We start from the raw sequence: 27,732 nt of genomic DNA on the forward strand, positions 1-27,732 counted from the left end.
GGTCCATTTTTTAGGCATTTCCCATTATAGGGCGCCAATGCTCTCATGTGCATGTCTGTGGCCTTTGCAACATACAATAGGAGGTCATGGTCATCTGTTGTCCTCATCAGGAAACCCGCCCTGGGAAATGCCTATGCAGCCATTGCTGAAGTGCATGTAGACAGGAAGTGGCTGCAACGGGGATGCAGGACAATAGCAACAATGACTTGCAATCAAATATGAAGAAGTAAAAAATAAAAAAATAAATAAAAAATGTATGTCATCCACTTACAACTACTTTAAAAAGTGTGGGCTGCCAAGTGGTCCACGGAAGAGCATTTCATAGACGGGTACAGCACAGAAAAAAATTCTTTCTAGTGAAAATGCCATATGATGTGTTAAATCAGTGAGGGATGGAAGAGGTCGGGAGTGAACAGATAGCTGCTATTACAGAGGACATTATAAGTGAGCACAAGAGACCAGCTACGGGCTACAAAGCGCACGTTTGTAATTATGCTCACAATAACTGCTCTGCCATTGTTGCACTTTGACGATATTTCCTGGCAGATGTAAGCACTTGACCTGTCGAAGCGCGGCTGGCGCTCCTCTCTGGCGGCGGCAGCTGCATTTTGTTCGGGGATAATGGGGAGGCGAGCAGAATGAAAACTGTAAAGCGCGCGGGGTAAGTGCTTCACGGAGCAGCCCGCAGACACTTGACTGTGCCGTTCCGCTCGTCTTACTCCCTGCGGCTGATCTGCTCTGACGTTCTGCTGCATTTTACCAGATCAGCAAGCATGCAGATTTCACCGCCGCGCTCCTTGGCCCATCTAACCATTACAAACCATCCAGCCTTGTAAAGAGGCCCCTGAGAGACGCAGCGTTCAGGCCTCGGCTGGCTCCTTTTCATTTTTATTTTTAATTCCCGGCTCTATAAAGCTGCATATGTTTGCACAATGAATCATAGCATAGCCAATCCAGACCGCACTCCATGTGATCTTCACTTACCTGCTTTATATACAAACCAACTGGCGCTCCATATGTTAAATTATTGTTTATCCAGACCGATGTTTTAATGGGCTTAACTGGAGAAAAAAAAAAAAGCTGGGGGGGGGGGGGGGGGGGGGTGTCCCTCAATGAATAAATAGGGTCATTATTGCATTTTAAAAAAAAATAAAAAAACCTGGCACTTCATATTTTCTGCACCAGGTGAGCTTACACTCTAATGTCCCCCCTTTTATTTATTATTATTATTATTTATTATTATTATTATACATTTATATAGCTGTGACATATACTGCAGTGCTGTACAGAGAACACTGAGCCAGTCACATCAGTCTCTACACCATAGGAGCTTACACTCTATTGTCCCCCCACAGTCACACATTATTATTATTATATATTTTTATAGTATTATGGTATATGTCAAAGCTATTTAAATGTATAACAATAATATTTTATTTGACTGTTGGGGGGGGGGGGGGGGGACACATTAGAGTGTAAGCTCCTCTGCTGCAGAGACTGATGGGACTGGCTCAGTGGTGGAGCTCCCACCCAAAAGGGGGACCCTCCACTTGTTTGCCTCCACCCCAACCCCCCCCCCCCCCCCCCCCACCTCTGCCAGATTTGGCACCTTTCATGGGGGAGCGGTTAACCCGCTCCCACTTCCGGGTGACTTCGCTGCAGCGAACTCGGCAGAAAGTTTGCCCCCCCCTCCCAAAAGGCTTCACTGCCAGTTTCCCTTAGCGGAGATGGCGGCGGGAGCACCCGAGAGCTGATTGAAAAATCGGCTCTGGTAAGGACACTGCTGGATTCATAGACAGGTAAGTGCCCTAATATTAAAAGTCAGCAGCCACACTATTTGTAGCTGCTGACTTTTAATTTTTTTCTGAAGGAGCCTGGAGCTCTACTTTTTTAAGTAATGAAGAAGTTCAGTACACTTCTGTTTAAAGACGGTTGCAGGGCAGGATTCAAGAGTAGTAGTCGCAATGGCAGTGTATTTAAAGTCCAACGCTGGGCAAAGAAATGTTTTCCCCGTGCAGTGGGGCTGGACCCACGCTGCACTGGTCAACTGCTCAATTTGTCTAGGGGCGAGCACTCACCCGATCCCTTGATCTTCCAGAAAAACGGTACTCCCCGTGGTCCAGCAATGGTCTGTTCTGTGGAGTCCGCTCTGGGCGTTATGACGTCAGGAACGGTCCACTATTCAAGACTGCTGGAGTGCAGGGGTGCCAGACCGGTCTTGTGCTGGGAGGATTAGAGGATTAGGTAAGTATATCTCCGCTCTCCTCTAGAAAAAAAAAATGAGCCGATAACCTGTACAGTACGGGCACAGCCCCACTGCATGGGAAAAAAATTTTGCCTGGAGGTGGGCTTTAAAGTCAGAACCCGAAGGAGAGTACCTAGGTATTGACAGTCCAAAAAAGGTTTATTCATTGCAGTGATTTGTTCGAATGCAGCCAACCTGTTTCAGAGGTTGCGACCTTCATCGGGGCTTGACAATGTTGGACTGGAAAATAGATGGTTCTTTACTCAGAATTTCTTTTCTGCCATCGCCAAGCTCCGAAGCCCCCTCTCTCCATTTTTAGGGGGTTATCAGGACAAATAAACTTTTTGTTTTACAATTATAGTTGGCAGTTATTAAATGATTACTGTGACAAACTTTCTTTAGATGGTTAGCCATTTCTTGGAGCTTTCTTCTACAAACTGTGGGATACCAAGTCAAGGCCCTCTGTGCACTTCACACCAGATTTGAATGTATGCCTAGACTGAGGTCCAGCACGCTATATCACTGTACTACACCCTAATGGTGACATGTCTCCTTTTTCCTCCAGCAGTCAGACGGTGCCTCCCGGGTGAGCAGTCTCAGCAGAGAGCGCTTGATCGCAGAGTCTCAGCTGCCACCAGAGAAGACCGGCAATCCCTCCGTACCCGCACATCTACTGGGGAACGCATACGCCTTTGCCATCCCGCCAAACTCTGTCGTCCAAGATTCCCGCTTCCAGCCCTTAAAGTGAGTTTGTGGGCTCTCGTGAGTGGCCAACCAAGGTTCTGTCAGAGGAATTCGGGTTTAATGGAAACGTTGGGTATTTTTTTTAATTGCAATTGCATATTACCACTCCTAGGGGCAGCACAGTGGCTTAATAGCTAGCACTCTAGCCTTTCAGTGCTGGAAGTCCTCGATTCTTGTACAAACCAAGATGCTGTCTGCATGAAGTATGCATGTTCACCTTGCGTGGGTTTGTTATGGGTACTTCACACTCCAAAGACATGCTGGTAGACTACGAAACCACAGCCCATTGGGGATGCATGCAACCGACCCTCCCAGAAAAGTAGTATGGAGGTCACAGCTCTTCAATAGATAGGAGATTGGAGAAAGGCAGGGGTGGACTGGGACAAAAAATTGGCCCTGGACTTCATCCAGACTGGCCCACTTTAATTTTGCAAACGAGCACAAAAACAAGTGGAGTGGGAGGGCTAACGTCATGCAGGAACATTGCTACAGCCTCGTTGGCCAGGTTAGGTGGTATGTAGAGTGCCAGGTTAGGTGGTATGTAGAGTGCCAAGTTAGGTGGTATGTAGAGTGCCAGGATACTAGAGATGTGGTCTTTTGTAGGAAACTGCTCCTTTTTTATTTATTTTTTGTTCATTACAATCTTAAAGGTTTTAAAGTGGTTGTAAACCCTGCTTTATTTTTATCTACAGGTAAGCCTAGAATGAGGCTTACCTGTAGGTAAAATGAATATCTCCTAAACGTGCATGCCGTGCCGGACCTTCAGAGCCTCTTGCTGAAACCAAGGGCTCCTGCACGCGTGCGCGGGAGTGACGTCATCGCGGTTTCGGCCGTTCACAGTGCCGGAGCTCGCGAACCCGGAAGAAAGGGCGGGAAGATGTCAGCGGTGAGTGGGTAGCGCTGGAAAGGCTTCGCTTTAAGGTGGGTATTTCCTAATGTACTAGTATGTGATGCATACTAGCACATTATGCCATTGTCTTGTGTTTTATTTTTTATTTTTATTTTTTTTATTTTCAGCGGTTTACTACCGCTTCAAAGATATTACGTTGTTTCAAAGATCTTGTTTTAATGGGAAATGTTCTTGCTTTTCAGCCTCCAAAGGCCGGTTCCCCACATGGTCCCTTCCAGCACAGTAACCGAGGAATACCTGCGCAGCTTCCGTCCGTACCACACAGCTGAAGACCTTCGCATGCCTTCGCTCCCCCACCTCAGCCTGGACCCAACCACGGCGGCAGCATATTACCACAACAGCTACCTAGCAGCCCATCACCCCTTCCCGCACCCTGCCTTCAGGTAAAAAAAGGTTGCATCTGTCAGGAGAATAAGGCATGGTACATGTGTACTGCTGCTTGTTCAGCAGAAGCCGATCTAACCATCTGTGTCTGTCGAACGTGTATACCCAGCTTGGTATTAAACCCAAAAGCAAACCGTTATCTTACAGCTTATCAATTCTTATATGTGATGGCTGCATTCGTTTTCTTTTTTAGGCTTTTTCTTCTGTTTTGATTTGTTGATCCAGCCAGTAAGTCTACTGTTTTTCAAAAGAAGCTGTTCAGCAGAATATATCAGTTACAGTGACAAACCATTTAACACTAGCAGGGATGCTTATAATGATCGGCTTTAATTTATGTAAAAACTTTTTTATCCCAAAAAGAAAAGAAAAAAAAAAAAAACGGTTTGCTGTAACTGCTTATAAAGTATTGGCTGGAGTTTGGCTTCAATTTGTTTGTGTATCTAAATCTGCTAGTACATCTAACCCCCCCCCCCACCCCACCCCCCCAGACTGACATTACTGCTGTCCAAAGGTGCCCCATGTGCCCCATGTGCCCCTTCAGCCAGAGTGGGGACACTCTAATACAGCAGGTATGTTACTGGCCAGATCACCAGGTGAAAACTAGAGATGCACCGAAATTTTAGCAGTCAAAACATATCGTCCGAAAATAGTGTTTTCAGCAATTTACCAATAGAGAAAAAGGTGCCGAAAATGCATGCGATTTTACTAAGCTCTTCTTCTCTTCTTCTTTTTTTTTTTTTTTTTTTTAGGACTTTTCCCCTCTTTGTTTTCACTAGAGGTGCACCGAATGAAAATTTTTGTGCTGAAAATGCAGGATACACTTGGCCCAAAATTACAGTTTTTAAAAAATATATATAATTGTATTCTGTTTTTTTTTTTAAATATCGTGAATTTAAATGAATGTGAGTTTGTCGGCCATTATCGGCACCTTTAGCGCATAGGTCCTGTGACTCAAAAACATCATCAAAAACCTAACATGGGTGCGTTTTTAATGCATTCTTGCTCAATTCATTTCAACAGGGAGGTGTGTTTTTGGTGCAGCCTGTTTGAGTAAAAATGCAGCAAGCAAGATTTTTAACACTATAACCGAAGCGCAGCAGACCAGTGTGAAGACATATATAGAATATAAAGGGATGCATTTTTTTTTTTTTGCTTTTCTAGCGCTAAAGGTGCTGATAATGGTCAACAAATTCATATTCATTTAAATTCATGATATTATTTAAAAAGTCAAATACAATACGATTCTATATAAAAATATATATTTAAAAACTGTCATTTTCGGCCAAATGCATCCTGTATTTTCGGTTTCAGCACCAAAATTTCCATTCGGTGCACCTATAGTGAAAACAGAGGGGGGGGGGGGGGGGGAGTCCTTTAAAAAAAATTAAATAAAAATGTAGCCACCACATCTGATTGGTAAACTACAACAATATATTACATTTTTGGTTTTAATACTGCTTTAAGCTTTTCAGGGGAGGGATGATAATCGCCGGCTTTCTTTTGCTTTTTGCAGAATGGATGATTCGTACTGTTTGTCCGCCCTGAGGTCCCAGTTCTACCCATTGCACAACCCCGGATCCCTGCCACCCATGCACCACTCCGCTATGCACCTGCACTTGTCTGGAGTTCGCTACCCAGCAGACCTCGCCCATTCATCACTGTCCGCCCTGCAGTCAGAGCGAATCTCCAGCCTGACAGCCGAGAGGTAATGTCCGTGATACCGAGATCTCCAGTTTAATCATGAGCCCGATGGGCACCAAGGTCACATGCTTTGATTAGTGGTCCTCGGCCTGTGGGGTCAGGACAATTTAATCTACCAGAATGCATTATTTTTGTGGAGTCCCAATCGTCTAGGCTTGCTAAATTTAGAGTCAACAAATTTCAGGTCTATACTTCTGATGTGAAATGTAATGTGCTTGTTGCATAAGCAACTTATTACCAGGCTCAAGAGCAAAGGGGGGGGAGGGGGAGAGATAGAGGTTCACGCATAAGAGGCGTTAGAGCTCTTATTGTTAAAGTGTTTGTTACCCCAATATTTCAAATTCCTGATATGTGTCTGCTGTACCATGTACTTGTATGAGAAAGTATCCTGTTCTCTTTGTATTGCTTCCTTTTGTGTGAAATCCCTGGTGTTTCTGCCAGTCCCTCTGCTTTCCTATTAAAAACTGACCACACTAAGCAGGAGGAGAACACACCATGGTCAGTTCTCTAGCTCTGCTGGGAACTCCGCCTGTTCTCCTCCCAGTGATCAGACTTGTCCTGACACGCCCCCTCTGCACAGCCATTCACTGCAATGCTCAGTGTGCTGTTTCTTCTCCTCCCCCAGCTCTTATGCAGCTGAGAACAGAGGGAATGTGATCACTTATAGAAAAGGGAAAAAAAGGTAATTATAATGTTTTTTTTTATATCTATATACAAATGTTTTGCCTTTTTTTTTCGTTTCAGTTTTTTAAACTGAATGGGTTGTTTTACTAGGTGAGGGTTTACAATCACTTTTACATGCAAGCTTTCTTGTGGAAGACGGTCTCCTAGATCAAGCTGTTTTGCTTTAGGGAGGCTTCACAGGTATCAAAAATCCCCAGAAGAGGAAGGGGGATTGGGGGCTGGGGCGGCTACCGGCCTTTATCAACCTTTTTGGAACCCTTAAATTAGCTTTCTGATCTCAGTGATCCCCTGCTAAAAATGACTCTAGAACTCTAGGGGGATAAATGTTCCTTACACTTGTGGTCATTGGGAAAAATGACCCCCTTACAGATCGCTAAGAAGATCAATGGTGTCAGTGGGAACTTATCTGAGAGGTAGAAATTGCTCATTGCTCAAGGGACCCCTAGAAACCTCCCTGGAGGAACCCTGACTGGGAAACCCTGGTCTATACTGTTTGAGAAGGAACATCTGCCCAGTTCCAGAATTTTCGGTATTTTCATAGGATTCTTGGTGGTGAGGGCAGTATTGTTTTTGGGTTTTGTGCTGCCCTAGGCCTGACTAAACTTGTGCACCCCCTAATTTTAACCCACCCTTTCCTCTCAAGGCCACACCCCGTTTGCTGTTTAAGACCCGCCCTGAAACTTTTGAGTGGGGACACTAGTTTGAGGGGGGGGGGCGCAATGGATTCCCTTTGCATAGATTTCCTCTCACTTCCAGTTTGGCTATAGGGCAGGAAGTGAAGGGAAATCTCTGCAATGGGACAGGGATGGTAAAAAATAAACTTACAGGGGTTATAACCCTCCCTTACTCTTTCCAAAATGAAAAAAAAAAAGTGTTGCCCATAGTTCTACTTTAAGCACAAATTTCTGATAATTTTATGGAGAGGACTAAGAAGACACACACACACACACACACACACACACACAGTTGTGGATTGCCGGCTGCCCGCATACCGGAAGCAGTGCCTAATTTGCCTCTCAGTCCAGTCCGCCCCATAAGACTGGTGCTACACTAACAGCGCAAGCGGTGGGGACTCTTTCCGTGATGCCCCCCTGCAAAGTGCTGCCGTAGGCCTGGGTCTTGTCAGCCTAGGCCAGGATACAGCGTTGGGTGAGGGGGGTACCACCGCATTAAGATATGCCTTTGCAGGGTACTTGCACTGCGAGCAGGGGGGGAGGTAGAGGGTTGGTACATTGGGTGTGCTTTAAGCCACAGTAGAGGATATTTTTCAAACTTTACTAACTTGTACCAGATAGGAAACAACGCATTGCTCAAAAGGTGAAATGTTTTTGTTTTTTCCCCTCCAGACTTCAAATGGATGAAGAGCTCCGGCAGCGGGAGAGAGAACGAGAGCGGGAACGAGAAAAAGAAAGGGAAGCAGACCGCGAGCGGGAAAAAGAGAGAGAGCGGGAGAGGGAGAGGGAGAGGGAACGAGAGCGGGAGAAGAAAGAGCGGGAAAGGGAGAAGGAGCGAGAGAGGGAGCAGGAACTGGAAAGGCAACGCGAGAGGGCAAGAGAGAAGGAGGCCGCCCTCATGAAGAACCTTGAGAGCCAGTTTTTGGTAGAGTCTGAACTCCACCCCATGCGGAGTCACCAGGAAGAACGGGTGAAAGCCGCAGAGCAACCCCCTCCCAGCAGACCCGGTAAGGCTCGATTCACACCTATGCATGTTGCTTTTGAGCGTTTTTGGAGTTTTTTTTTTCATGCTTGCCACGTTTTTGAGCAGCGTTTTTGCGGCGTTTTTGCTGCGATTTGCGTTTTGCGTTTTTTTTTTTTTTTTTTTTTTTACAGTCTAAAAAAAAATTTAAAAAAAAAACGGCAAAAACGCATCAAAAACGCTGCAAAAACGGTGCACTTGCGTTTTTGATGCTTGTCCATTGAATTCTATTACATGCAAAACGCTGCATTTTGCATGAAAAAAAGTCCCTGACCCTTTCCAAAAATGCAGAGAAACAAAAAGGCATTGATGTGAACATGTTCCATAGGAACCCATGTTAAAAAATTCCCATGCATTTCTGCAAAATGCATCAAAAAACGCGCTAGTGTGAATGGAGCCTAAATGTTCTTCACATATCTGTCTTTTGCCAGAACAGGACATGAGCCTAAAACTCTTTTTGCTGTTAAATACGCTTAATGGAAAGCTACAGCGTATTAGTGAGAGGTTACTGAGAGGTCCATTTCCATTTGACTTTAGCATTCATTTTGAATGTCACCAAGTCATGCTGCTTTACAAAAAAAGGGTCCATTATGTGTTTTTAGCACAATGTGTCTCGGCAGTCCATTTATTTTTATGGATTGTCTTTACGCAATGCGCATTAGCAAAACAGCATAACGCACATTAACCACTTGACCTCCGGAAGATTTAACCCACACCCTTCATGACCAGGTCATTTTTTGCGATACAGCACTGCGTTATTTTTGCCAATTTGAGAACTGCGTGGTCATGTGACACTATACCTAAATAAAATGTATGTCCTTTTTTTTTTTTTCCCCACAAATAGAGCTTTCTTTTGGTGGTATTTGATCACCACCTGCATTTTTATTTTTTTGCGCTATAAAAAAAAAGACTGACAATTTTTGACTTTTTTTTTTTTTTAAACTTTTGCTATAGAACATATCCAATAACAAATTTCTTCAGCAATTTAGGCCAATGTGTATAATGCTACATATTTTTGGTAAAAAAAAAAAAAAAAAAAATCCCAATAAGCGTATATTGGTTTGCGCAAAAGTTATAGCGTCTACAAACTAATGGGATATTTTTATCTATTTCGATTTTTTTTTTTTTTTTTTTAAACTAGTAACGGCGGCAATCAGAAACTTGTAGCGGGACTGCGATATTGCGGCAGATTTTCTGAGTGACATTTTTAAGGGACCAGTGACACTAATACAGTGATCAGTACTAAAAATATGCACTGCCACTGTACTAATTACACTGGCTGGGAAGGGGTTAACATCAGGGGTGATCAAAGGGTTAACTGTGTGCCTAGCCAGTGTTTTTTTTTCCTATACTGTGTGCGGTGCTTTTACTAGGGGAAAAGATGGAATTTATTCCCTGCTTTGCAGGAACTCCATCCCTTCCGTCATGTCAGAACAGCTTATCTGCCTTGTTTACATAGGCAGATCGCCGTTCTGTCTCTCTACCTGATGATCGCTGGGTGCCGGAGGACAAATTGAGTACCCTTAAACTGCCAATCATCTTTTTCTGTGTGCAATCACAACAGTAGCGAGCCGGCGCACAAGCGTGCCCTCTCCCTGGAAGTGTCGGATCGCGTATATATACGTGATCTGGCGCACAGGTGCCACCTTGTCGCAGGAAAACTGCTATGGGGCGGACTTAAAGCGGTTAACATACAACAAAGAAGTAAATGGGCCCTAAATCTAAACTTCAGGAAAACTGCTAACTCTAGGCAGGGCAGGATACCCGATTCTTCTCTTTATTTTTTTTCTCTGCGGAAAAGCCATGCCATGCTCCTATCTCTCCAGCTTCAACTAACTTCGTGTTAATGGCCATTGTTTTGGAATGGAATGACCACAAAGCTCATGTAGATGTGATGGTCTGCAAATTTTTGACCACATGATGTACCATTTTGAAATTAATCCAGGTCCTTCTTTTTTTTTCTTTCTTTTTTTTTTTGCCTGCAGAGAAGTTGAAAGAACCTTCCCCACAGACCGCAAAGCCAGTCCAACACTCGTTACACCAGCCGCCGCCGGCGCCCCCTACGCACCACTCTGTCCCCAGCCTGATCTCCGCCCATGCTGCTTTTCCCCCACCCAACACGGCGGCGGCGGCCGCTCTCCTGGCTCAGAGGACGCAGGAGGAGGAGAAGTGGCTGGCTCGTCAAAGACGTCTGAGGCAAGAGAAGGAGGACCGCCAATACCAGGTGTCTGAATTTCGGCAGCAGGTGTTGGAGCAGCAGCTGGATATGAGCGGCCGTCCTATTAACCCATCGGAACCGGAGCTTAGGCCGGAAAACCTTAGGTTAGTTGTTGGTACTATCCAAAGCTCTGCGTATACCACCTGCACTATTAAAGTAGATTTAAACCCATGAACAAAAATGTAATATATTTCAGATTACCAATCATTAGATGTGATGGTTACATTCATTATTATTTTTTTTTTTTTTTTTTCCACCTGTGATCCTGCCAGTAACACACATCTGTCCTAAAGTGATAACACTCACTTGTTGTACTGTATCTATGGAGTGCGCCCCTAGAACAGAAAGTGTTAGGATGACAAAAAAAAAACTTCCATGATAAAATGTTGCAGAGACAGAATTCGGTGTACCTTCGGCCCCTTTCACATAGAGCGGAATCCGTCCAAGCGGATCTGCCTTCTTAGCAGGGGATCTCTCCGCTGATCCCCGCTGAGCAGGCGGATGACGGGTCCATGTCCACTCCGCTATGCAGAGCGGACACAAACACAGCCCCGCTGCTCTCTATGGGACAGTCAGGTGGAAAACAGACTGCATGTCTGTTTCCATCCAATAGTCATTCGATCCGCCGGACGGATGGTGAATGTATCCCTATCTGTCTGTTTAATTATTTCCTCATCTGGTTGAATGTTGGCCTATAGCAGTAGTCTCCAAACTGCTGTTCATGGGCCAGATGTGACCCTTTGCTTGCTATTATCCAGCCCTTGGGGCCCTATTCTTCCCACTGATAACCAACAGTGGGGCATAATTTCCTCCCATCAACACCAACAATGGGACACTGTTCCTCCTACTGACACCAACAATGGGACACTGTTCCTCCTACTGACACCAACAATGGGACACTGTTCCTCCTACAGACACCAACAATGGGACAGAATTCCTCCTACTGACACCAATAATGGGGCATTATTCCTCCTCCTGCTGACCCCAACAATGGGGCAACATTCCTCCTACTGACACCAACGAAGGGGCACTATTCCTCCTCCCACTGAAACCAACGATAGGGCACTATTCCTCCTCCCACTGACCACCAAGCTTGAGCCATCATTTGCTCCCACTTATGCCGGGACATTTTCAACTCCCACTGGTCACAGTCTGGCCCCCCTGAAGTCCAAAGGACAGTAACCTGGCCCTATGTTTAGAATGTTTGTTTTAAAAGTTTTGGCCTCTAGTGTTGTCTATTTTCTTCATTGGTCAAATCTTTAACTCTTCTGGTCAAATATTCTTAAGGCTGTTCGCTCCTAGTATGGAATGTTACAATCGCCCTGCGAAAGGCAACTGACATATCCCATCTATTACAAACATGGGTATTCATGACATTTGTGCAAATGTTAAGACATTCACAAAGCAAATTTTTCTTAAACGGATCCCTTGCCTGTTCCCACTTGGATCTTGATACACCTTTAATTTATTCCACTTGGGGTTCCCTTGCTGAAATCTGGGCCATTTCCCAAACCCTGGTTTAACCCACACAAGCTCTACCTTTTGTACTTACAAACTTAGGATGTCGGCTATAGTCAACCAGTTTGGTCAGTGCTCACACGCTTTTTTTTTTTTTTTTTTTCCTTCAGTTCATGTAGGGTTATAAGCAACCGCAATGAGGGCTGCGTCCGAGAGCCCCTACAACATTTTGGAGGCCCTCCACCGCTTATTTCTCCCAAACCGCAACAGCCAACGCCCACTTCATTATGGAACCCCGTGTCGCTGATGGAGACCACAACAGAGCCACGACGTACCCAAGAGCCCACCACTGTCCATACCCACGCCACCGCTATGTACGAACATAACAGACAAACTGTTGCCTCGATCAAAATAGAGCGACCATTTTCCTTTGAGAAGCAACAGGATGAGGAGGAGTTGGCACATAGGAGACGGGAAATGGAGAAGTACCAGCCCATTCGGGATTCCTCCACATTGGAGCACGCTGGCTATTCCCATGCCCCTTTCCTTGCCGAGCTTGAAAAGTCAACGCAGACTTTCCTAAACCAGCAGCGGAGTTCCCTCCAGCAAGCTGGACAGACTATGGAGATCACGCTGCACAAGCCAAGCACGGCGCTCAGAGCACCGCCACCCAGGACGCGAGAGCCCATGTATATCTACGATGAGTTTTTGCAGCAGCACCGCAAGCTGGTCAGTAAGCTGGACCTGGAGGAACGGAGGCGGAAAGAGGCCCGGGAGAAGGGTAAGACGCCTATGGGTTGCAGAGATTTACTAAACTTTGGGAGTTCTTTTTTTTTTTTTTTTTTTTTTTTTTTTTACGTCATAGGTTGGACTTGATGGACTTGTGTCTTTTTTCAACCTTCAAACTACTATGTAACGTTAAGAGAAAAAAAAGTAGAGGAAACCTCCATTTAAAAACATGTATGAGTGATTGCCTGCAGGCTATGGGCAGAGATGGTGCCTGTGCCTTTACCCCTCTTTAGACAACCCAAGATTTTGGGGGCATACCCTAAAAGATGCCTTTTTAAAGATGGTGCAGCCATAAGACCATAAAACAGAACAAAATATTACAGCGCACACGTGCAAAAAATGACATTTAACTCCTGCAAGGCTATTTAAAACACCTGAACATTTTTTTTTAAAAAATGGGGATTTGGTCACACCATATTGCTATATGGTGCTTAAGCCCACTTTGTCAAAGTACCCCATGATTAGTGGGTCCTAAGCTATCCATAGAATAGGAGATCCTGCTTCTCTGAACCATGGGAGGAATGCACTCCTCCTATATGGGAGAACTAAAGGACGCCTCTTAAAACACAGGTGGACACTAATGAGAGGCAATGATGGAGTGTGTTGTGTGATGTTCAGGTGTTTTAAAAAGCCTTGCAGGAGTTAAATGTCATTTTTGCATGTGTGCGCTGTAATATTTTGTTATTTTACCCCTCTTTAGTCACATCCTGTTTTGGCTTCTGGCAGTGATGCACTGGAACAAAGTCAAGAGAGGATAGGGAGGCTCCAAACATGACACTTTATGATAAGAGGGGAAAAAAAAGTAACACTGCAATAAGCTGTTTCTGGGCCAGATTTTAATGCACCCTGTTGATTCAGTGTTAAGCTCTTAATTGGTTCATATAAAGTTGTTGTAAACCCTTACATATACCCGGTGAAGTGACTGGCCCCCAGATAATGCACAGAGATTAAACAAATCCTCCTACGCAAGTTGTACCTGTCTATCTGCAGTCTTCTCTCCTCTCTATTTAACAGCCACCTAAAGCACACATTTTGCACAGCATCTCTGAGCTCTAAAAGGCAGGGGGTGGGGATCTGATGTCACACACTGCACAGCATAGAACAGGAAGCTGAGTGTAATCTGAGAACTGAGTGGATGTTAGACGTACACCCTTCTGCAGTCTCATAGGGGAACATGCACTGCTAAGGCTGTAAATTACACTCTGGATGCTGGATTGGGAGGAAGATGGCCTTCCCCCGGGATTCTGAGATGTCACAATCACTTATTGTCACAAGTGATTCATGCAAATAGCAGAGGAGAAAAAAAAAAAAAAAAAAAAAAGCAGATCGGAACCACACTAGGTGCTTTGGCTTGGTCCAGTTTTCATTTCAGAGGTTTACAATAACTTTCAACCCCCACTCTGGGCTGCTGTTAATTTAGCCCATACTGTGGGGTTTCCCCTGCACTGTATGGGTTAGATCAGGGGTCTCAAACTGGCGGCCCTCCAGCTGTTGCGATACTACAAGTCCCATGAGGCATTGCAAGGCTGAAAGTTACAAGCACGATTCCCACAGCCAGAGGCATGATGGGACTAGTTTCGCAACAGCTGGAGGGCTGCCAGTTTAAGACCCCTGGGCTAGATGATGCTCAGTTGGCTAGTGGCGATGTAAAAAGCACCTTATTCTTTGTTTCCTTCTGGCAGCTACCACTCTCCTACGCTGTCTAATGCCCCCAGGATATGGGCAGGTCTACACTGTTCTTGCGTGCAATGCAAACCTGCTAATTTGCATGGCTAAACATTAACCGCAATCCAGAGTGGGGCGTTAAATGGATTACTTCCAAACAGAACCAACGATATTTTTTTATTTCTACCTCAGATACAATGTACACTCTAATTAGCATGCCTACTCATCTCTTAAAGACTTTGCGTTCCAGTAAACATGACTCATTCTTGAGTTTTAAGGATTCCTAACCTGTGTTCTCCTGTTTAGGTTATTACTACGACCTAGATGACTCATACGATGAAAGCGATGAGGAGGAAGTCCGAGCGCACCTCCGGCGAGTGGCTGAGCAGCCCCCACTCAAGCTGGATACGTCCTCTGAGGTATGGGACGAGTCACCCCGGTTGGCATTGTGGAGCTGACCCTGTGCACCCAAAGTAATTGTGGAAATCCTTTTCTGTGTGCAGAAGCTGCCAATATTTTAATTTCTTAACATTCCTATCCTCCATTATCTACACTACTGCCATCATTTTGGATGAAGGCTATGATATTAGATGAAAAAAACTTCCAGAGCTATTAATCCACTTTTTCAAGCAATATAATCTGTCAGGGATTCTAACCATTCTCTGTGCAATAAAAAATAAAAAGTTTTGGCTTTAGGTACGCTTTGAAGGAACCCTTTCCTGAGAGAGACATGGAGACTTCTTTGCTACTTCATGTTCTACAAAGGATAGTTTCTTGACAGGTTTACATGCTTGTGTACATATGTTGGAATGGTCCCTTCCACCGAAACTCGCCCCATTTTTTGGTTCCTGTTTTCTGGCTCCCGTTTTATGGTTCCCCTTTTCCTAATTTTGGGCTTGTGTCCTTTTAAAGGGGCCAGTTTTAGCCTTTGCCAGGAGTGCCAGAGTGACCTTGGGGTACTTGGTTATCCTTGGAACTCCATATGCATTCTTGAAAAAGTGGACGTTGTTCAAGAAACATGTTGCATGAAAACTATCAAATGCAGGATAATCTGCTGTTTTGATACATAACTGTACAAGGATATTTTTCTTTTTGACTTCTTGCAATAACAAAAATTTGAGAAACCTTTTTATTCCTGCTACTGATTAGTCTGTGCATATCATAAATATCCATATATTATCCTTTTTTATATTATGGGCGATGTCTAAGTCTACATAAACATTATGCATGGGCATAATGGGGATGATTTACTAAAGGCAAATAGACTGTGCACTTTGCAAGTTCTGTTGCTCCAGAGTAAATGAGGTGAAGTCCTGCTGACTTCCAACATCCAATCACCTGCAAGCAAAAATGCTGTGTTTTTTTTTTTTTGTTTGTTTTTTTGTTTTTTCCTTGCATGTGATTTTCTGTATTCTTTGCAAAGTGAAGCTTTACCCCATTTACTAAGCTCTGTAGCAACTACACTTGCAAAGCGCAGTATATTTGCATTTAGTAAATTTACTTGTGCCAGATCATTGACTCAAATCTTATTAAACCCAGTTGGTTAGTGTTCTAGCCAGACAACTGGCATCTTTTAGATGGGGATTGGTGAAGGAAGCCCTCCTTGGGTGTCTCAGGAAAGATTTGCTTTCACCAAAAATGGTCTAGCTTGCCTACCTACTTCCTAAGGGTCCTTTCACACTGGGGCAGGGGTGTTGTCGGCAGGAAAGCGCCGCTATTGTAAGCGGCACTTTACCGTCGGTATTCAGTTTTACCCCCCTGCTAGCGGCCGAGAAAGGGTTAAAACCACCGCAAAGCGCCTCTGCAGAGGCGATTTGCCGGCGGTATAGCCGCGCCGTCCCATTGATTTCAATGGGCAGGAGCGGTATACACACCGCTCCGAAGATGCTGCTAGCAGGACTATTTTTCCCGTCCTGCCAGCGCATCGCTCCAGTGTGAAAGCCCTCGGGGCTTTCACACTGGAATTAAAGCAGCGGCACTTTCGGGTCGGTTTGCAGGCGCTATTATTAGCGCAATAGAGCCTGCAAACCGCCCCAGTGTGAAAGGACCCTTAATGTCTCCTCATTTTTCTGAACCCATGTTGATAACAGAGCTTTGTCTTGTACATTTTTTTTTTTTTTTTTAATTTTTGTAACTACTTGGTTTCCCAATCCCTTTGTTATTGTTTTTTGGTGACCCTTATGTTGAACACACAGTGACATCTGGGTGGAATGAAGTTGACGTGAACAAAGCTTTGTGATCGATCAGCCTATAATTTTTTTTTTTTTTTCTCAATTTTGTTTCAATGTGGCAGAAGTTGGAGTTCCTCCAGATATTTGGCCTCACAACCCAACAAGAAAAGGAGCGCCTCCTGCAGCAGAAGCGGAGGAAGCGAAGGCGGATGTTGCGAGAAAGGAGTCAGTCTCCTCCCACGATACAAATCAAGCGACAGACGCCGTCTCCGCATTCTCCCCTCTCCACCAGATTCAGCCCAGATGAGCTTAACAACAGCCCCAACCTGGAGGAGAAGAAGAAATTTCTCACGTTCTTCGACCTTTCACATGTCAGTGCAGAGAAGAGGAGAGGTGAGACGTTCCTCATAGTAACGTGTACACTACAGCAGCATTTTTCAACCAGGCTGCCTTGGCAAAATGGCTAAAAATTACCCAAAAATTGTATACAAGCCAATGGGTGGTTCAAGCCTACCTTTTAGTTACACAAAGACACAGGTTTTCATTGTGCACCATTACAACGTTCTAGCCGCTAGCATCCTAACAACCAATGACATCAGTTGATAAGGAGGATTCTTGTTTGCCCCTCCCCTGTCCCTCTGTCAGCACACGGGTGATGGAGAAAAATTGAGGAAGAAGAGAAACATCGGAATACTAGTCAGTACCAGTTTGCAAAAGTGTATTTGCTTTGGAAGAATAAATCGCCTCTAACGTTGGGTGTCCTATGTGTATGGATGTTGCTACATTATGTAAAACTATTAAAATAGTTTTTACATTTTAGAATGGGGTGGCTCAAGAGTGTCCATAATTTTAGAGGGTGGCTTGAGATTTTTCATAATTTTAATGGGTGACCTGACTGAAAAAAGGTTGAGAAATGCTGCTCTACAGGATATAAGAGCAGTGGTGGGCTACCAGTTAGATTATGGATGGATTTCATCAGTGGATTCAGTCTTTCAAAGAGTTTCTGCACTCTGGAGGACTTGAGATTATCCCGTTTTAGGCCTTCTAGAATATAACTGTCCATCTCTACAGGATATAAAAGCCATGGTGGGTAACAATGTAGATTATGGCTCAATCTCATCTGTCGACCCTGAACCTTCCAAAGAGCTTCTACTGCTCATAATAGAATAGTTCATTTGTAGAGAGTATAAGGGCAGTGGTGCCAACCAGTTAGAATATGCCTGGATCTTGCCTGTGGATCCTGAGCCCTCCAAAGAACAGAAGGTCTTTTTGGAGGGTACAAGGTCTACAGATGAGGCCCCCTAGAATAAACAATTTCATCTCTTCGGGATATAAGGGCACTGGTGGCCCAATATGTAGATTATGGCTCAATATTGCCTGTGGATGATGATCCCACCAAAGAGCTCAACACTTCTGCCTTGCAGCATTGGTGTCTGCGGTAGAGTTTTAAACTCAAACGCATATGAATTACACAGGTTCTGAGGCTAATTTAATGCAGATAAGGCTGGGTTCACACTGGTACAACAGGACAGTCGTATCACTTTGAATCCGACTTTGCCCTGTGACTTGAAGTCCGACATGCGTCTGAGGTGCCAACCCTAGTCTGCGGATCGAGTCTCAGCTAGGGCATCATCTGCATGAAGTTTTGTATATGATCAGTGTGCTTGTCAGGGTTTCCTTTTGGGTACTGCAGTTTCCTTCCACACTTTAAAGACATGCAAATATGTTATTGGCTGCTCTCTAAATTGGCCCGTATGTGTCAGCGTGTCATTAGAACCTTGGATTGTGAGCTGCTTGAGGGCAGTAACTGATGTGAATGTGTATGTAAAGTGCTGCTTAAGTTGCCGGGGCTCTATACAAATGCTAATAATAATGATTATTGTACCCTTTTGGTAAGATGTTGCTTTTAACACATTGTCTTCATTACCACAGACAAGGAAAAACTGGTGGAAATGCTTGAGGCAATTAAGCAGAAGAATGCAGCACCTGAGGCAGTAAAGAACCAACCGCCAGCCCAGACTCGGACCAGCCCGCCTCCCCCGCTTCCTCCACCTCCTCCCCCTTCAGGTGAGTCATGTAACCACCTTGCTACAAAGATGTATGGCCTGCCTAGTTTGATTGTGGTCTAGGAGTTAAATTTACTTGCCTGCAACCAGTAGGTGGAATACCTGCTAAATTTGCTCAAAGCCGCGAAGCATAACATAGCTGACCAAGCACGGGAAGGACATATTATTTTATTTTTTTCTCATAACAAAGGCTTTACTTATAGAGGAACTCTACTGTATTCTTTTGCTGTAATATTTACCAAGAAGTAGCTATTCGTGCAACCCTTCCCTTTTTTTTATTTTTTGCTGTGCTATGTTTTTTTTTTTAGTTATTACAGATATGTGAAAATACTCCCTCTAGTGGCTGTTTGTGTACCCAGGCAGTGCAGGGAGCAGGATAAGCTGCTGAGGTTACAGGATATGCCACAGAGTCTGCTGTTGTCTTGGACAAGTCTGAGCAGAAGCTTAAGTTTGCATTAAGAGGAGGAATATTGAAGCATAATCACAATGTGGCACCACTAAGTAGGATCTAAGTTTCATTGACAACTTTAAAAAGATTAAAGCAGTCTTTCAAGGGACCATTCACACCTGTCTGTTTCCAGTGCATTGCATTAATGTATGTACAATAACACGCATTGCATTAAGGCAACTCATTGGAATGTGTGGGCTGCCAACATACAAGAATGGGAAAAGAATCTTGGACCTGTGACATTTTTTTTTTCCCTCATGCAGCAGACAACACATACTAGTGCATGCCTTCACCCCGTGGTGGACTGCAACACACGTGCATTGGGTTAATGCATTTGGGTGTTATTGATGGTGAATTGCATTATTAATGCACTATAGCATGTTAACTGCATTAACCTGAATGGTGGCAATGCGCACATTTTTTGTGTGCACTCCCACTATGCACTGCACTGGAAGGGTACCAATGGGTCCTAAGAATGACTGACTGGGGCTTGACTTTTTATATCATTTGCAAATGCTAATAAGTATTCTGCTTTGTGACTGTATGGAAATGTTTGACTTGCCCATATTTTAAGGTCTGAAAAGAGACATGCTTGCTTACCTTTTTAGGCCCAGCCCCTGAGGACCAGCTACCTGCTCCGCCATCAACACATCCTGATCCACCAGCTCCATTGGCCTCTACTTCTTCTTCTTGCACTGTTTCTGTCCCGGAAATCGTAAAGCCTCTGGAACCCCTTCGTCTAGAACCGCATAATGTAGATCATCGCAAACTCCTGGAACCCACCAGGGTCCCACCCCTGCAGCTTCCAGTCCTGGAACCCACCAGGGTCCCACCCCTGCAGCTTCCAGTCCTGGAACCCACCAGGGTCCCACCCCTGCAGCTTCCAGTCCTGGAACCCACCAGGGTCCCGCCTCTGCAGCTTCCAGTCCAACCCCCGGTGACCAACGCACCAAGCGCCGACAAAATCAGACAGGTCGAGGCCCCGCCTGCTAAAAAGAGCTTGAGCATTCTGAACTTTGTGCGAGGACACACGCCCAAGGAAAACCCAGTGCAGCCTTCCCAAAGCATGAACGGGAGGAACAAGTCATGGGAACCCTTCCTGGCTGAGGAATTTGCACACCAGTTTCACGAATCTGTCTTACAGTCTACACAGAAGGCCCTGCAGAAGCACAAAGGTAAGACTTCATGGTAAAGGATTAAAGCTTTTGTGGGTCCCTAGCTCCATACAAACTGGTCCCCATTGAAGACAATACCTTAAAGTAGAACTATGGGCACATTTTTTATTTATTTTTTTGGCTGGAGTAAGGGAGGGTTATAACCCCTGTCATATATTTTTTTTTTTTTTTTTTTTTCCATCATCTGTGTCCCATTGCTGAGATTTCCCCTCACTTCCTGTCCCATAGCCAAGCAGGAAGTGAGAGGAAATTCTTGAAAAATGAAGGGAAATCCTTGGGGACCCCAAGGTCACCAGAACTAGTGTCCCCATTGGAAGATTTCCCCTCTATATAACTTTTTTGGGGATGACCCAAAATTTGGGCTTTTCTTTTACCTTCACTTTCAACGATAACGGTAAACAAGACAAAGAGAGGGTGAATCTCCTTAACGGGAACACAGGCAGCAATAAAAACTGACATGGATTTTAAACCGCTGCTACAAAAAAAGTTGCCTTTTAGTTACACTTTAAGACACATTAATCTACATTTTTAACTTTGGAAGAGATAAAATATATATATATATATATATATATATATATATATATATATATATATATATATATATATATATATATATATATTTTAGCAGTTAAAGTGGACCTATCAGTACATTTACAAGTCTTCAGGAATAGGTTCCTAAAGTTCCACCTTTTTAGCATTTAAAAAGCTGTCTGTGATCTTCAGTCAGTCAGGATTTTGGCTAGGCTGAGATGATGTCATCAGTCTGCTGCAGGCAGGAGGAAGCATTTCCTCATTCTCCCCTCCCCCAGTCAGACTGCTACAGTGCAACTTTGTGGAAAGTCTGAAGGCGAGTTGCTGCAACAGGGGTTGATCTGTGTCAGACATTAGTGAACACGGCCAAGAACTGAATTAGCATCAAGATGTACATGATTATGGCATCTCAGATCAGGAAGTAGATGGTGATCCTGGGTCACCTCCTGGAGAGAAAAGTAGATGAGGACCTTGTCAGTGGAACATTGTGATCTCTGTGAGACGCCAAAATATACTGGAAGGGTTACACTGACACAGTACAAAGCAAGCATAGACACCTATGTGAAGCTAGGTCAACTTTAATAACCTTTATTGATCTATTTTATATTCAGTAATTTTTTCAGACCTGAAAATAAGATATCAAACCCGGTACAGAGACCCTATGTATACATTTTGACACACGACCTGTGGTAGATCTTTGTTTTGGCTTGCCTTCTCTTGTGCTGAAAACAGTCATGTGACCTGTACCATTTGGCCCACAGGAGCATCCGGCTTGCACAGCGCCGAGCAAAACCACAAACCGGACGCCTCTGTTCACTATAACATTCCCGAGCTGCAGCACTCGAGCAGGGCCCCAGTGCAACAACAGAATGGACAGCCAGGACCTGGGCAGACGGGGGCAAGCCTGGGGCAACGGCAGCAAGACGTCACCTCGGGGGAGGAGACGTCGGAAGAAGAAGAGGAGGAGGAAGACGAGGAGGATGAGCCACCAAGACCTAAATGGCAGGGAATTGAGGCAATATTGGAAGCATATCAGGAACATTTAGAAGGTGGGTAAATTTCTTGGACATCCCATTCTCAAACTCAAAGCCATTATTGTAGAGTTGGATTCCCTTTGGCGTTAGAACAACCTCTATTCTTCTGGGAGGGGTTTTGGGGGATGTCTGTTGGAATGTGTGTCCATTTGTGAGGTCAGCTACTGATGTTAGGTGAGAAGACCTGGCACACAATTGATGGTCCAGTTCATTCCAAATGTGATCAGTAGGGCTGAGATCAGGGCCCTGTGGGACACTTGAGTTCCTCCACACCAAACTGGTCAAACCCAGTCTTTATGGAGCTGGCTTTGTACATATGGGCATAGTCATGCTGGAACAGAAAAGGGTCCTCCCCAAACTTTTACACAAGGTTGGAAGAACACAGTGGTCTACAATGTCTTTTTGCATGATGTAGTTTTTAAAGTCCCCCTCATTGGAGATACCTGAACCCATTATTTGGAAGGGGGGGGGGTCACATCGTATTTCCCATATAGTGTAGATAAATGTAATCTTCATAATGTATATTGGTTGGGTTCTGATATTGTTCGGGAGTAGCCTAAGGATAGGCTGGTTGGGTTTTAGGACAATGAGTGAAGTCAGAATTTCTCAACCAAGGTTCCTCCAGAGGCTGCTGGGGGTTCCCTGACCAACGAGCAACTATTGCCTCTCTGAAAAGTTCTTCTTTCCAAAGGGCTTCTTTCCAGTGACCACAAGTGTACAGAGCTATTTTTTCCACTGACCATCACACTAATCTATCATGAGTAGATAGTGTTTTTTTATTTTTATTTTTTTTATTTAGCAGGGGTTCCCTCAAACTGGAAAGTTATTTCAAGGATTCCTCTGGGTTGAAAAGGTTGAGAATGGCTTGGTTAAGTTGTTGGATTCAGTTAAAAGCCTAACTCAAGCCAATTTGTGATTTAATGAGGGGAGAAGGAGTTATTAGGACATGGCACTTCCTGTCCCCGTTGACACCAGGGCAAAAAATAAGGGCAACAGTTGTCACCAGGACAGAAAGACACAGATGGTAATAAAAACAGACCTTTCTAAGCCTTACCCCCACTCTACTAAAAATAGCCATCGGAGAGTTTTCCTAAGAAAGACCCTAACCCTTCTCTGTTCCATCCAAAACTAAGAAATATATTTGGCTGATGTTGGGCTGTAAGAGTTTAGGGTTGGTTTGAGTTGAATGATTAGGTTTGGTGGTTATTTGAAGTTTAATGTGATTCTGAAAGCAAAAATTTTGTGACTAATTTACCATGCTGTTTTCTTCAGCATAATTGCCGCTCACCGGCCTCTCATCACATGTTGAACACGTACACCTTTTTAAGAGACTAAAGCTGATTCCTTCATGTAAAATTGATTATTATTTTCTCCCATCTTGTTTGCAGATCAAAACATTGAACGCCATGTTCTGGAGACACAGTGCAAGCGGCTAGACACTCAGCACTATAACCTGAGTCTGACGGCAGAACAGTTGTCACATCGTATGGCGGTAAGTGATCATCACAGGATAGAAAGCCCATAGTGCTTTTATTTTACCATTTTCCAATGTAAGTAATGTAATAAGAGTGTAATACCAATTGAAATATTTTTAAAAAATTACATTTTGTTTTAAAATTTGTAGTATGCAGACTCCAGCAGCACTACTGGTTATTTATTTTTCGAGGAATAGGTAAAGCACTTTTTTTTTGACCCCCTACACTTAAAATAGAACTCCAGGTAAAATCTAACCTTAAAAATGCTCCCTCCTAACACCTATGCTGACTAACCTGTGTAAGAATGATTTATATACCATTTTCAGACTGCTCTGGTCATGAGATCCAGCTTCCCTGTATCAGTATGCCTGCAGGGGAGAGGAGGGAGAGCCAACAATGGATGTGCCATGGGAGCCTATGGATAACGTCACCGCTCCTGGATTTCCCAGCCGTTAAGCGCTCTCTACTCTCCCATGCAGCTGACACAGGGGATCACATAATTGGACCGGAGCAGCCTGTAGGCAAGTATAGGGATCTTTCTTATACAGGTTAGTCATAATAGGTCTTGGGAAGAAAGCATTTTAAGGATTACTTGCCTGGAATTGTATTTTTAAGCTCTGCAGTGCCCAGTGCTGGCACATAAAATGACTTGACCAGTTGGGTGCCAATGATGATCTTCTAGTTCCATACAACAGAAATGTACAAAAAACAACAAATACAGAGCAGGACACCATGGCCTATAAAAAGTTCTATCAAAACAATCCTCTTATGAATGTGGTTAGTGAATAACTCCAACATGACCTCAAATTAAAGCAGTATCGTTCATATTATGACTTGCGAGAGAAAGCGATGTAAATGAGAGACCGATCTATTATTTTATTTAGTATTGCAGGATAGTCGTGGACCATATAAATTTACAAAGCAGTTTGTATACATAATATGTAACAATATGTACTATCGAGCCATCTATCCTAAAAGACCTGGTTCTCTAAAGAGTCTATTCATAACTAGAATGGGGGTGCAAGTGTAGGGTCATTTAGCCAGTCGCACCAGATTTTCTCAAATTTGGAAGAACTACCTCTACAGTAAGCACCAGTAGCTACGGTGTGAAACATGTTAGCAAGTGATTCCATCTGTTGCTGTATGGATTTTAACCAATAAAGTAATTATTGTTGGAGTGTGGCCATCCGGATCAGATTTTTTCTATATACCTCTACAGCAGGGGTACCCAAGCATACTAAACAAAGGGCCAGTTTACCGTCCTTCAGACTTAAGGGGGTCCGGACTATGGCCATTGGGAGTAGAAAACGGTCCTGGTGTCAGTGGGAATAAATGATGCTCCATCTTTGGTGTCAGTGGGAGGAATTGTGCCCCATCATTTGTAAAACTGTGCACCAATGTTGGTGTCATTGGGAGGAATTCTGCTACTTCATTGGTGTCAGTGGGGAGAATTATGCCCCACTGTTGGTATCGGTGGTTGAAAATCATGTCCCAAGGGCCAGATGAACGCAAGCTAGGGGCCGCAGTTTGGAGATCACTGCTCTACGGGTATGGGTAAAGCTTTCTAGGTGTAGAATAGAGTTCACTTTATCTATCCAAAGACTTGTGGTAGGGGTTTGGGCAGATAGATAGCCAGTGTTGTGTGCTACATTTCCTGGGTAGGTGCAGAGTTCTTGCTACCACCAACCCAAGATGAGGGTCCTCAAAGAAGGTTCAAGAATCCCTAGATAGCCATCTTTGAATCAAGAGTACAGTGAAGTTGAAATGTAGCCAGTGCCAGACCAGTTATTTTTTTTTTTTTTTTGTTTGCTTGTTTTTGCAATCTTCAGAACATCACCTGTAAATTAACCAGTTTAACACTTGGTGATGGTGCTGAAAGTTGGCCTGTGCAACCCATAAGCCAAGCACCACCCTCCACTCCACTGTAGCCCCTCCCACATAAGTATGCAAGGAGGTTCCGGAGTGCAGAATTGTATGATTGGATGACGGTGTGTAAAGAAATGCCCATTACTTGAAATATAGGGGAGCATGTGATCGTGTCCTTTACCTGTCATGTATGGCAAGTCTAGGAAGGAGTGCACTTCAAGTTCAATCGCCATAAACTTTATTGTTCTGGATGAACAAAGCAGAGTCCCCACTGATGCGTTTCACTCACAGGCAAAGCCTGGCTTTGTGAGTAAAAGTGCTAGTAGAGGAAATCCCAGGCGTGCACTCTGCTTGTTTGTCCTGAAAAATACAGTTGCCAGCGTGTGAATTTTCTGGAGTGCAGTCAGCAGTCAGCATTCCCCATCCCCCCCCCCTTCTTTGCAAGACTCATGGGGCATAGGAAGAGCCTCTTCCAGTATTTAGCAGCTGGGTTTTTAGGAGAGTGACCTGACCTAGGGCTTGGAGCAGCACCTTCTGCATTTTTTCCTTGGCTGTTGGGCCAGAGCTGCCACGTGGGGGCATGGAGAGGATCCTCAGCCCTGTGTAAGCCTTTACCGGGATGACTTGGTGCATACGTGGTCAAGATTTTGCAAACTTGTGGTCATAATAGTGTACATGTGTGAAAAAAAACATTCTGAGATGGTGTGCAGTTGAGGCATGTTTTTGTTGTAGTTTTTATTTTATTTTTTTTGCTGTGCTAGTCTGAATAAAAGTAACTGTATTTTATATTTTTTTTTATTCCCCCCTCATCCCCTGTACAGGAGCTGATGAGCCAGAAACAGAGAGTCGCCTCCGAGAGGGACAGGCTACAAGCTGAACTCGAACACTTTAGGAAGTGCCTTGTTTTGCCCTCCTCGTTGTGGTCTAGGGGTTACTTTAAAGGCCACCCCAGGTGACACCGTCTCCCTTGCACTAGACCTGGACGTACAGTATAGAAATGATCTATTTTATTATCTTGATATTTAATATTTTTCACTGGGAGGACTGAAATGGGGGAAATAAAAGAAAAAAAAAATCACCACACTTTTTGTTTGTTACTTCTGCATCACCATGGGACAAAAAATGTACAAAAAAAAAAAAAGAAAAAAAAATCTATATATGAATGTGCCATGCATGACTCAAAGGATTCTGGGAGTTTGGCAAAGAAAAAAAAAAAAAACCTCACTTATGACAAAGCTGCGGGCAATCCCTTCACCCCTCAACTCCGCTGCCGGCACCCGCCTCATCCCACCCCAGGATTTCCCTATCCATAGACTGGCTGCATTTGACACTACAAGCGAGCTACCAAGCTTTCTGCTCCTGCGGACTGTAACCATTTGTGGGTGCCTTCCTTCCCCACCCCCAACTTATCATTACCATTGTGCTATTGTATGAGGCTGCCATGAGCAGGATTTATTTATCACTTGTTAATTGCTGACCAATTATGGTCCACCAAAATGTTTATTATATATATATTTTTCCTTGCCAGGAGATGGACTACTTTTTTTTTTTTTTTTTGTTTTACTCAAATGATACATTTAATGAAATTTTGAAGTTATGGACTTTTATCATACATAGAAAAAAAAAAGAAAAAATTATCCTTGCAAAGCTTTGCAGCAGGAATGCACTTACACCTTACACCTGGATGTCCGATTGGGTTCAAGGTACCTTCTTACATTCTGGTCTGATGGATGGTTTGAGGGATCACTGCAAAGAAAGCTGCTACAAATCTCCCTCGTCCTCGCAAAAGTAACGCCATCGGGCAGCAAAAAGCGTAACGATTGGGTGCTTTCACCTCTCCCTATTTACTGTATATAATAAAATAAGGGTTTTTTGTATGTTTTTATTACGTTAATTATTGTTATAAAGGAAAGAAAAGCCTGCCATTCAATGCTTCATGGTTTTTTTTCTTTTATTTTTTTTTCTTTAAGCCAGGCGGGGTAAATAAAGAAAAAAGCCCCTTTTTAACTTGCTATATTGAGTGTTTGTGTGATCTGCTGCTGGTCAGGACTATATTCCATCAAGTTTTTTTTTTTTTTTTTTTTTTTGTTTTATGTTTTTTTTTTTTATTTGAGAGAGAAAATTAAAAGTTTAAAAAGATGAGTTTGCCTGTCGCTGAGTATTGTTGGGGCAGATAATTTTACTTTTTCTCCTTCATCTTATCTGGATTTGGGGGAGTCAGATTTTCACTAGAAAGCTCAAGGAGTGTACTTTTGCTAAGCATGACCGCAAGGTGCGCAAAGCGGTTGTGGACATCCATCACTCACATACATACACTCCGATCAGCCATAAATTATGACCACTCACCATAACCTGTTGGGACATGGACTCCATTAGACCTCTGAAGGTATGCTGTGATATCTGGCACCAAGCCATCAGTAGTAGATCATTTTAATATAAAAAAAAAAAAAAAATTGCAGGGTGCCAAAATAAC

At 43.9% G+C, this 27,732-nt stretch overlaps 1 protein-coding gene across 2 annotated transcripts in view; it reads left to right on the top strand.

Moving 5' to 3' along the window:
• Positions 1 to 27,591, top strand: part of GSE1 (Gse1 coiled-coil protein) — a 54,039-nt gene extending 26,448 nt beyond the window's left edge. Inside the window, exons 4-17 of one of the 2 annotated variants that reach the window (XM_073605736.1) lie at positions 2,811 to 2,989; positions 4,082 to 4,282; positions 5,797 to 5,988; positions 6,610 to 6,666; positions 8,015 to 8,349; positions 10,349 to 10,685; positions 12,210 to 12,820; positions 14,800 to 14,912; positions 16,787 to 17,057; positions 18,597 to 18,731; positions 19,787 to 20,353; positions 21,646 to 21,933; positions 23,307 to 23,410; positions 26,081 to 27,591. In XM_073605736.1, the coding sequence (XP_073461837.1) occupies positions 2,811 to 2,989; positions 4,082 to 4,282; positions 5,797 to 5,988; positions 6,610 to 6,666; positions 8,015 to 8,349; positions 10,349 to 10,685; positions 12,210 to 12,820; positions 14,800 to 14,912; positions 16,787 to 17,057; positions 18,597 to 18,731; positions 19,787 to 20,353; positions 21,646 to 21,933; positions 23,307 to 23,410; positions 26,081 to 26,215 (3,525 nt within the window). In that variant the 3' untranslated portion in view covers positions 26,216 to 27,591. The remainder of the gene's footprint in view (positions 1 to 2,810; positions 2,990 to 4,081; positions 4,283 to 5,796; positions 5,989 to 6,609; positions 6,667 to 8,014; positions 8,350 to 10,348; positions 10,686 to 12,209; positions 12,821 to 14,799; positions 14,913 to 16,786; positions 17,058 to 18,596; positions 18,732 to 19,786; positions 20,354 to 21,645; positions 21,934 to 23,306; positions 23,411 to 26,080) is intronic. The other variant, XM_073605737.1, reaches the window with a different exon arrangement.
• Positions 27,592 to 27,732: the final 141 nt, after the last annotated feature.

The sequence above is a fragment of the Aquarana catesbeiana genome, linkage group LG11, assembly GCF_042186555.1.
Source record: "Aquarana catesbeiana isolate 2022-GZ linkage group LG11, ASM4218655v1, whole genome shotgun sequence".
Classification (NCBI taxonomy): Eukaryota; Metazoa; Chordata; class Amphibia; order Anura; family Ranidae; genus Aquarana; species Aquarana catesbeiana.